General features: G+C 41.5%; 1 protein-coding gene across 1 annotated transcript; it reads right to left on the bottom strand.

The window, feature by feature from the left end:
• Window positions 1-5,351: 5,351 nt before the first annotated feature.
• LOC147700827 (olfactory receptor 5AR1-like) lies at window positions 5,352-6,302 on the bottom strand. Its single transcript, XM_086929252.1, has one exon. It carries the CDS (start codon window positions 6,300-6,302, stop codon window positions 5,352-5,354), a length of 951 nt encoding a protein of 316 aa, XP_086785378.1.
• Window positions 6,303-11,804: the final 5,502 nt, after the last annotated feature.

Here is an 11,804-nt window from a genome sequence, read left to right as displayed (position 1 = left end):
CTAGGAAAATACACTCAGGCAAGGGAGGGTGAAATCTACGCTGTATTTGCAGACCTAAGTGCAGCCTTCGACTGTGTTAATCACAGTCATTTATGGAAGATCCTTGAGGAGATGAAGGTGGACGAGGTCCTAATTTCCTTCCTTAGGCAGCTTCATGTGGGAGCCAGGGCAAAAGTTAGATTTTGTACTAACGGCGAATGCACTAAGCCGTTTTATGTCCGGCGGGGTTTCAGGCAAGGATGTGTTCTCGCCCCTTTTCTTTTCAATTTATACACCATTGATTTAGAGAAAGAGCTGAAGGCAAAGGTGCGCGATTCCCCCCAGGTCAAACATAATCAAATTATTTCTCTCCAGTATGCCGATGACGCTGTGGTCATGGCCTGAACTCAAAGAGGGCTACAAACGGCCCTAAATACATACATGTACTTCATGGATAAGAGGGGGTTGAAACTTAATGTAAAAAAGACATTTGTAATGACCTGTGCAAGACGCAGGAATGGAGAGTGTCGTCTGTTTGCAGGGAAAGAGAAGATCGCCCCTACCAAAACTTTTTTCTACCTGGGCATTGTTTTAGATGACACGGGTAGTTGGGGGCCTGCAATTAGATCCATGTCTTTGATGTTTAAACAAGCAACATCGGCCTTGATGATATTCTCCCCCAAAAAATGGGGAAAACACCCGCAGACATATTGCTGAAAATGTATCAAGCAAAGTGTATTAGCACAGCTATTTATGGGGCGGGAGTCTGGGGAATATCCGAATCAACACTCATGCAGAAGATAGAAAATGCATTTTTAAAATTTATTCTGGCTGTTCCCCAAAGTACACCTAATTTTAACTGTCATGCAGAGTTGGGCATTCGGTACATTAGTGACCTCATTAGCATGCAAACGCTATTGTTGTGGCACCGAGTATGGAACTCACCCGATCTTAGCCTGAATAGGGACATTGTTATTGACTGTATGAGCCTAGATTGGGCAACTAGAATCCCCTGGTTGACCTATATTTGCAAGTTTGCTAATGATTTAGAGAGACCTGAGTTTTATCATACACCTGAATCACAGTGTAATATTACCAGGAAGGAATTGAAGCTGCTTTGTTGGAACCATCTGGAAACTCTAAGGGCAGAAGTAGAACTGGTTAAGAAATCTGTGTCTCATCATCAAGTCACGCTAGTGACATATTCTATTCAACCTTATTTAAACTGGTGCCTAAATGGTTTTGATTTATATTTATTGACAAGATTTAGGTTTAACATCTTTTTTCATTTAATAACTTTTGCCAAACATGAATAACTGGGACAGGAAGCTATGCAGTTGTCCGTGTGACAATATGTCAGTTCAATCAGCCTTGCATGCTACCTGCTTTTGTAAATTTTATGTTGAAGAAAGGTTGAGGTGGATTAAAACCCTTTTAAAAAAGTATGGAACATGGAGACAATGCAGGCCGGCCCCACTGTTTCTTTTATCACTCAATGATGTATACACTGTGGCCGTAATGACAGGTTTTTTTAAAAGTTTATTAAAAAAACGGAAAAGCTTAAATATTCTCTAAATTTAATTGTTCCTTTTAATCATTTTTAATGTATTACATGAACTATTGTATGAACTAAATTGAATTTGTTGCTTTTATGATTTTATGTACTTTTAAAATCGAATAAAGCTTTTTCATACTCATACTCAAATATTGAGCATGTCCTCCCACAAGATAAGGTTTTATAACCCATTTGATTAATCTATATTGCTGCCTTTCACCCAGCCCTTCAGTGCCTTGCTGGAATAATCTAAGAAGTCCACCCAGTACTGGTTTGAGAGTTTGTGGCTGACCTTGAACCTCTGATAGTATTTCTCAGGGGTCATCTAAAATTTGGAAAGACGAATGGCCTTCTTGGGGCATACTTGATCTGGTCCTCTACCTCAAGAGTTAAGAGTGTGTCTCTCCCCACCGAGGGCATGCATCTCCACAATTTACATCTCCAGTACTTCTCTGAAACCTTGTGTACCTTCATATCTACCACAGAAACTGAAAATGTATCTAGATCATCTCCCACCATGTAACTGTCCTTAGGTATGCAGATCCTCACCTCTCCATTGGGCAGTGTTGTTATGCTGCCCCCTTTATAGCTGGACTCTATTTCCTTGGCTCTGAAGTCCAGCTCTTGGAGACTGAGCTCATGATCATCCTATTCTCTTCCATGGCCAGTTTCTCTTTTGTCATCCTCTTCTCAGATTCCAGTTTACTTTTGACTAACTCCAGCTCCAGTTTGGGATTCCTCTCCTTCCTCCAGTCCTCCAACTCCACTTGTTACAGGCTCCTAGAAGACACACTGGTCCCTGCCCCATCCTGGGCATCCTAATTCTCATTCAGGGTTCTCCTCTGGGTCCCCGTCCTCATCTTCATTCAGACCCAGTCCCCCCTCAGGATCATCCTTCACTGTTACTACTTGCAACCTTTTGACTTTCTCTCAGACATGAAGGTCTAGCTGTAGCCTTCGGAAGCTTTGCTTCAGACAATTAACCCCTCTCCTTGCACAGCCATCACAGTTCGGCCCCAGTGAGGTTGTCAATATTAATCAGATCCATCTCCTTCGTAGCAGAGGAAGGTAAGGTTACTTACATTAAGAAAAATAAAAACAGCCAATGGAGATGGAGGAGAATTTCAAAAGGCTGGATTTGGTATCAAATTATTTATCTGGGATTTTGTGTTACATAAATCACTGTATGGTACTGCACAAATACAACGTTGAACACCAATGTGAGAAATTGGGTTATTGGCTGACTGGGGTATGGCCCTGGTCAATCCCAACAACAATCATTGACAGGGTGAGACCCAATACAACCCTAAATTAACCTATGATTTACCTTGGGTAGCATATCATAAAAAGCTGTCAGGCTTAACTTAGAGGCCAGGTGTAAAGTAGTTAAGCAGCACACAAACAGTAATAAAGTGAAAATACTGCACAAGGAAATTCCCAAATCAAATAAAAAAAAATAGAGTATAGTTTAATAAATAATTTGACACTAAAATGACAAAAATCCAATCAGGGTAAAAGCAAGGGGGGCCAGATCCAACAGTTATGTTATGCAGATTCTGATTTTTCTGTATGCTATGCTATGCTGTGCCATGTTTTCTTACGTTATGTAGATTGTTCTATCACTGATTTATGCTGGGGCTCAGAAGGTGAGAGCCTAGTCAACCTTAGGGCGTATTAGGCCAGCCCAAAAATCCAGGTCTTCTGCTTCCTGCAGAATTCAGGCAGTGAGTAGGAGGCTCTTATAATCAGAGGCAGGTCATTGAACACTTTAGAATTCATGTAAGAGAAGTCTCATCCACCTGATTTATTTTTGGGATGTGTGGGATGTGCGCAAGTAGGAGTCTGGCACACTGAGGTGTCCGGAAGGTTTCTGTATTGATTTTATTTTAAGGATGGCCATGAGGATGTTGGCATAAGATGCCACCACTAATAAAAAGGGCAACACAACTATAACCGAACCAAGGATGTAGCTTGTTGTTTCTATCAATCTAGTGCTGCTGCAAGAAAGCGTCATGAGGGCTGTCACATCACAGAAGAAGTGGTTGATTGTGTGAGACGAACAGAAGGAGAGACGTGACAGTAGCACAGTATGAGGTATTGAGTCAGTGAGGCCAACTATCCAGGTTCCCACTGCCAGCCGAATGCAGACATATTTGCTCATGATGGTCCCATAACGTAAGGGATTGCAGACAGCCACACACCGATCATGAGCCATAATTGCAAGGAGAATGAGTTCTTTTGACAGAGTGGCTAATACAAAATAAACCTATAGCAAACATTCTGTGAGGGAAAATACATTTTTTTCCTTAAAGAAATTTACGAGCAACATTGGTAAAATAATAGTTGATATCAAGGAATGACAAATTTGTGCAGAATTCAGGCAGTGAGTAGGAGGCTCTTATAATTAGAGGCCGGTCATTGAACACTTTAGAATTCATGTAAGAGAAGTCACATCCACCTGATTTATTTTTGGGATGTGTGGGATGTGTGCAAGTAGGAGTCTGGCACACTGAGGTGTCCGGAAGGTTTCTGGAAGCAAATTTGACTGCTGAGGTATGCTGGGCCGGTGTTGTGTAGTGCCTTGAAAGTGTGATAGAGGAGAAATAATTTTGCTCATTTGTGTACGGATGGCAGTGGAGATCATTTAGTTATGGTGTGAAATGAAGTTGAGAGTGATTATGGTCACTGAATTCTGAATGGTATGCAGCCGTCTGGTCAGTTTATTGTTGATACTGGCATAGATGATGCTCCTGAATTCCTGCTTGCTTGTGACCAGGGTGTTGTGATAGTTTTCTCAGGTGCTGATAGGGAGCCATTTGAAAATGTACCTCTGCATCATCAGGGTATGAAAGCATAAAGCAATTAAGGGGTTGACTTGGGTGGTCATGTCAAGTTTTCTGTTAATGATGATCCTGAGGTTCTTGGTGGAGGTGGAATCCCAGGGTGAAATTATCCGTCTGAAGGTAACAATTTTGCTTTTGTTGATGTCCAGATAATCTTTATCCAGTAGGCAATTTAGTCATGTATGCATTGAACTTTATCCAGGTACCAGGCATCTTGTTTGTGAGGGAGAGAAAAAGTTGCATGTCATGAGCATAGGAGAGGACATTGATGTTGTGAGAGCAGATAATGCTGGCTAGAGGGATCATGTATGCATTGAAAAGGGTTGGGCTAATGGAGGATCCTTGCAGAACCACACAGATGAGGTTGTGGGCATCCGCAATGTACAATGCCAGACTGACCGACTGGGTTGTTCCAACTAGAAAGGCTCCGATATATTGGAATGTGTGTCCTTGGATTCTGACGTTGTATAGGCATTTGATGAAGATGGGCGGGAGACCATGTCAGATGCTGCAGATTGGTCTAGGAGAATCAAGATCGCCGTGTCTCCTGTGTCCAAAGTCATGTAGACATCGTCCGTGTTAGCAATGAGGACAGTTTCCATGTTGTGGTTGGGTCTGACTGAAGCCCACATTTTTGTGTGTATGAGCGATAGACCTTGGTAAGCCTTGAAGTGACCATCCTTAAGATTGGGGTAAACCACCATTTTTTCCTGGTCTATTTCTAATCGGGACCCTGTCCATCCCAAAATTATAGTCAATTTTTTTATTTGTTTGATTCTTTTTTCCATGGAGGTTTGTGCAAAGGTTTGCCATCTTTATTGCCCTCTCCCACTTTGATCTAACCAAAAGCACTCTTAAGCATGGCCCATAATTCAGCAGTTCAATTCATAGAACTGTGGCTGGAAGTTTACTTTTAGTGTTGTTTTTCTGCTCTGTAATACAACCGAGTGACAGATGAATCTGTGAATGGTTTACTACATTGTTGTCTTTGCTTTCCGGAGGGCATTTTTAAAATCTTTATTTTTCAGAGTATATATAAAAGGGTTACAGATTGGAGTAATCACTGTATATGATAAAGACAATATTTTGTTTTCATTCATGGAAAAAGTTGATGTTGGTCGTATGTATGCAGAACTCAGAGACCCATAGAATAGAATAACCACAGTGAGGTGGGAGGAGCATGTGGAGAAGGCCTTCCTCCTCCCCTGTATTGATTTTATTTTAAGGATGGCCATGAGGATGTTGGCATAAGATACCACCACTAATAAAAAGGGCAACACAACTATAACCGAACCAAGGATGTAGCTTGTTGTTTCTATCAATCTAGTGCTGCTGCAAGAAAGCGTCATGAGGGCTGTCACATCACAGAAGAAGTGGTTGATTGTGTGAGACGAACAGAAGGAGAGACGTGACAGTAGCACAGTATGAGGTATTGAGTCAGTGAGGCCAACTATCCAGGTTCCCACTGCCAGCCTAATGCAGACATCTTTGCTCATGATGGTCCCATAACGTAAGGGATTGCAGACAGCCACAAACCGATCATAAGCCATAATTGCAAGGAGAATGAGTTCTGTTGACAGAGTGGTTAATAAAAAATAAATCTGTAGCAAACATTCTGTGAGGGAAAATACATGTTTTTCCTTAAAGAAATTTACCAGCAACTTTGGTAAAATAATAGTTGTGCAGTTGATATCAAGGAATGACAAATTTGTGAGGAAGAAGTACATGGGAGTATGCAAATGTATATTTAAATAAACAATAGCCATGATAAGAAGATTTCCAATTAAAGTTATCAGATAAGCCAACAGCAAAGTTGCAAAAGAAAAAGCTTGTAGCTGTGGCACATCCACAAAACCTACAATGACAAACTTGCTTGCTTCAGTATGATTTTCTCTTTCCATTTGTCTGGGGATGGAGTCAATCATGTAGGGGTTTTAGAGCGATCTGAAATTAAATAGACAGAATATTTTATCATCCAACAAAAAGTGTCAGTAAGATAAACATTTCTGAATACTGAACACACAAACACACTCATAAGACATTCTTGCATTAAACATTCCTGATAGTCTTTTACTGAATATTAGAAAAAAAAGTCTAAACAAACTGAAGATCCTACAAAATGTAGCTGCTCGCCTTCTACTTGGCATACCCAAGAGAGAATCAATGTCAGGGGCCCTTCGCCACTGGTTACACATTGAGAAGCGTACACAGTTTAAGGCCCTGTTTATGGCTTTCAGGGCTCTTCATGGGGAAGGGCCTCCATTTTTTAAGCTTTGTTTTCATTGGTACATCCCGCCGAGATCCCTCCGCTCAGAATCGGCATTTAATATCATTGTCCCAAGAGCAAAAAGAGCCCAGAGGTCTGGAGAAGCTTCATAGGCAGCACTTCCTGTCTCTGGAACAGCCTTGCTTTACTCTTAAAAAAGGAAATGGACCTCCTCTCTTTCAGGAAAAAACTTAAAACTTGGCTCTTTAAACTATAAGGAGTTTTCTTAGACTCCGCCAGCCTCTTCAGCCCCGTTGGCAAGCTTGCATGCCTCAACACCCTCGACAAGTAGTGTGTGTTTTTTTATAAATTTCTATTTAATTTAATTTAATTTCATTAACTAGTGTGTTCAACAGTAATTCACATTTTGCTTTCCCAATTCACTGACTAAGGCATGGGGTAGCTGTCTAACTCACTTCAGAAAGTGGCTGCTTGCTTCAATGTGAGTGTTGGTATTTTGCTCTTGCACACATGCACATCTATCTAAAAAGTAGTTAACTTCAGTACCAAGATTGATTGGCCAATCTCTGCTTTCATTACAGTTAGGGACCAGATCATCTGCTTTTGACCTGCCTGGATGTGGCAGAGGTAGCTTTAGAGGACGCAGTGTAGCAGCTGCAGTGTTGATTAAGACAAAGCTGCAGCTGCTGTTTGCGAGAACTCCCAATGTTTGAAAATCTTTGGGAGTGGGTCTTTGCTTCACAACCACCCTTGGGATGATGATAAGCCTGTCTACTTTCCAATTTACCTTTACATATTAAACGTGGATCATGCAGCTTTTGATTTTTTGTAGGTCTGCCTTGTTTTCTGCTGTCACTGTATTCAGGTAAATCCTGCATGCAAACCTACTTAGGTTAATTCCAAACAGGTTGTCCATAATTAGGTTCCCGTTTTCCTGTTTCTAGAACTCTGTTCATCACCATTGTTCCATCAGGCAGGCTTCAGATTAGGCTACCATCTGAACATGATTTAGTTCCGTTGTCATCATAGGCCAAAGGGGCATAATTCTTCTGACTTGAGCATTCATAAGGCAGGATCAGTCTTAGCTTGTAATGTAAATTGCATGTGAGTCCTTGAGTAGCAATTAGGGTAAGATCACATTTATTTGCACTGCATCTGCCTTGCTTGTTCCCTTACACATTTGTGGAGTCTTGGTAACCATGTTCCGTGTATCCTAGTTACAGGTGTCCATGTGTTCTTAAATGTAAAGGGTAACAGTTAAAGGAGAAGTGGACAAGGGAGTACACAGTCTTGCTTGCTACAAATAAGGAGTAATTATCCTTATCTGTGAGTCATTGATGATTATACAATTTGGCAGCAAGTGGAGAAATCTTATGGATGAACCATATAGAGAAATTGTGTATTGGGGCAAGAAATGGGGTATCCTCAAGAAGGAGTCATTATATGTCAATTCCTGAAACCTCTACGTGGCCAGAGTGGAAGAGGAGAAGGTTGAGGTGATGATCAGCCATACTGCGGTAAACAATTTGGAGTTTTGGTGGAAAATAAGAGAAGAGCAAGTGGCAAGAGCAAGTTATGCCACCCTGTCGCATTCTTACCAATTAAATCAGCCTCCTGGCTACCAGCGTCACAGAACAGTTTGCACCTCCTTAAAGGCAACACATGTTCTGCGCATGCAACAGCCATTTTGAGTGCAGCTGGAGTTGTGGGGAGGCCAATCGCATTGGGGAAGATCCAGAATATAAGTACTGAGCTGGGAGTGAATTGGAGATAGACCGTGACACAAACAATAGCTGCACACAAACACAGGCACTGTGTGTGACAGCCGGAAATGTAAGAAGGAGTTCCTATTGGAGATTTCACTGTGGTTCTACCGTTAGAGTTCCTATTAGAGACTTCACTCTCATTCTACTGTTGGCCCACATGACCGGAGCAGAGCAGGGCATGGAGCACAGTGCAGAGTAGAGCAGCAGCAGCAGCAGTGGAGTGGTGGAGAGCTGACGCGAGCCAAGACAGAACCGCGGTACTGGGGCTGACCCGCGAGAACCGAGAGCGGAGCAGAGGAGAGCTGCCGTGAGCGGGGATCGAATCTGTGATACAGGGACTGAGCCGCGAGAGAGGGAGCCAGCGAGTGGCTGCTGGGTGCGGCAATCGGCGCGTACTGCCCTCTAGTGGTGGGGGGCGGCGGCCAGTTGGTCCTCGCCGGCAGTGTGTATCCCCCCGGGGAAGAGCTTTTGGCAGTGTGAAGTGAAGATAACACGCTGTGTTCAATCAATAAAAAACGTTTCCACAAACACTGGCATGTATTCCCAGCGATGGAGCTGAGCTGAAATTTGCATTCTGGACCTGTTGACCCGGCCCTGCGGACTTGTTTTTCAAAATCTCCCAAGCTGCCCCCACTTCTATTACTATTGCTATTAAGACCATTGCAGTGAGGGGACACAGCGAAGGGCAGTGAAGCAACACAATTTTGTTACCACCATAACCCAACCAGAGCATCCGAGGAGAGGACCTGGCTCGAGGAGATCACCCACAAAAGTGTGAGATGAGGTGAGGGGCTTAGCCAGTCTCTTGTATAGTCTCTTGCCATACAAAAGGCTAGGGAAAAAAGGAAATCCTCCTAGGCAGCCTTTCACAACAAATTATTCCCAATCAGACTCCAGCCCTCTGGGGCCCCCTCACACCCATATCTACATTACAATTCCCACTCATACTTGCCTGTGTGCACAAGGGATATAGACAGACCATCTCCTGCAGTATGGCATATAAAAAACTAAGATCATGAACAATTTTATGAAAAGATTAGTAGCTGAACAAGCCATAAGAAGGAGTGCCGGAAAGATGGTCCGTCCTCAAAACATGGAATCGCTCCCCGGAATAACCAAATATTTCTCAAAACAAAACTTAAAGGAGCAGGAGCAAACAAAAAGTAATCAAGTAAAATAAGTAATAAAAGCTGAAAGGAAACTGGCGGTTACTAATAGTACAGGGCGAGAAGAAATAGCAAACAATAAAAGCTTGGAAGAGTCAAATAATAACATTTTAAACATGGAAATAATAAACTCAGAAGCTCATCAAAATCAGAAAACTTCAGAGTTCGACATTACTTGCCCTGACATAAGCTTAAAAGACTTGGTTTTTAGCATGATCCACAAAAGGAGAAATCAAAAATTCAGAACAGTACCCCACTAAAACAATTTGACCAAGAAGATTCTCTATTGCATACGCCAGATTTTCTATTTTTAAAATCTATTGATCCGTCTAATGAAAATATATCGGTGTCAAAAGCCCTAGTCACACTTGAAAGAATCCTTGAATTAGTTCTCTCCCACCTAGGGAACATCTTGGAAAACTCAGACCAGATGTTGGACACCCAAATAGGAATGCTAAAATATCTAGTGGAGAAAAAAAGGAGGAAACACCAACTAAAATTACTACTATCTGGAGAAAAGGAAAAAGAACAAACAGAGGAAAAACTCTCCACACCAAACGCTGTCAAACCAACAACAGTAGACTCTTCGTCTATGGTTGACACCGCAACTCAAACTGGTCAGAACAAACAAAAAGGAAAAAAGGAAAAAAAACACATATAAAAACCTGTTCACTAAGAAAACTCTTTAAGGAACCAAATGAGACCAAAACCAAACTACAGAGTACAGTATATTACCCAATTTTTAATAAACAAAAGTCGAAAATCTCAACAAAAGGAACTAGTACGACTAAACAAAAAATAACAGAAACCTTATCAAATACGTCCTCAGTATCCCCTGTCCAAGAAACAACAGTAAAAAAGAGGAGATCAAACAAAAGCAGTCGGAAGTGGGCAAAGAAAAGGGTAACAAGAAGGTATGCAAAACAGAAGGTCAGAAAAACAATATTTCCAGAAACGCTACCACTCAATCTTACATCCACAGGAAAAACAGAAGGTAAAGAAACCAACCTTACTACGAAAGACAGAGAACCGATTTTGACCAATAAGAACCAAAGGGCAAACTCTACACTTCTAAATCCCACCACCCCAAGTTTTGTTCCATTAAAGTCTGAAAGAGAAATACGGACGCAGAAGGAAACGCAACAACAAGCTATACCGACCGGGAAGACGTTTAATCAACTGCAGAAAAATCTAACATGCAGTGTGAAAATTACAGATCTTTTTCCCTCCGATGAAGACCCCCTAAATCGAGAAAGAATAATAAATCTTCTTCAAAGGATACCACCATTACTGGCATTAGCAAGAAATGAAATAAAACTAATATATTTTCCAGAAAGAACGAAAACTACGACAGCTGTTGTAGAATTTTGGTCTCCAGTAATTCCGACTATTATACTAAAAGAAAATGAGACCCTTCACAAATGTGGCTTCGACGTGGCTCCACCAAAAAGTACAAAAGGAAAACCAGAAGAAAACCTCTCAATTGGACATCAGCGCGTACAAATAAATCATAACTGCAATAATAACTTGTTAAATCTCATATCAGTCTCAATTTCGAATGGAGTAAGGAGAAGCTGGACCAAAAATTCTCCAAAGAAGGAAAATATAGCCACTGTAAATACATGGGCATGGATAGCAGAGAATCTCAATAGTAAAAAACAGGGACAGGAAAACATGCGCCCCTTTTAGCAATTGTATGACCATCTCTTCCTGGAACATTGCAGGGAAAACCCAGGAAAAACTAGCAATAGTATGCAATATTCCCGGGGATGGTTGCTGTACAAGAAACCTGGGCAACCACAACCTTTGACCATCAGCTATTTCCTGTACGACATTCCAGTCGAACCGGTTGCCCATGGACATGTAAAGGGAGGTATAGCAATTCTTTTATCTGAAGAATATTATTGGGATCAGGAAATCATCCCCATGTACTTTAAGCATATTCAATGCATTAGGATCAAAGTCCGGACAGATCTGAGAAAAAGCTTGAACAAAATGCTCATTTTTTATGTATATATTCCTCCGGGAGCTAAAATGGATGCATTAGCATTAACATTCTTGAGGATATCGAAAAGGTGGTAATTTTCCTAACAGGTGACTTTAACGGGCAAATATCTAACGAACTACTAGAAAAACGGGAGTCAAGAGAAAAAGAAGAAGCTCTGGCAATACCTATCCATAAATTTCCTCTAGGAAGCATAGCTGATAAGAGAGGGAAAATTATACTATCATTATTCTATCAACACTCCCAATCCTGAATGGAGTAAT

This window comes from Lissotriton vulgaris, chromosome 7 (genome assembly GCF_964263255.1).
Source record: "Lissotriton vulgaris chromosome 7, aLisVul1.2, whole genome shotgun sequence".
NCBI lineage: Eukaryota > Metazoa > Chordata > Amphibia > Caudata > Salamandridae > Lissotriton > Lissotriton vulgaris.
Note: the sequence above shows the minus strand (reverse complement) of the source record. Positions and strands in the feature narration are given on the sequence as shown.

What these genes read in the sequence shown, in the direction of transcription:
- LOC147700827 (XM_086929252.1), bottom strand. Translation starts at nt 6,302, where the DNA reads ATGATTGACTCCATCCCCAGACAAATGGAAAGAGAAAATCATACTGAA.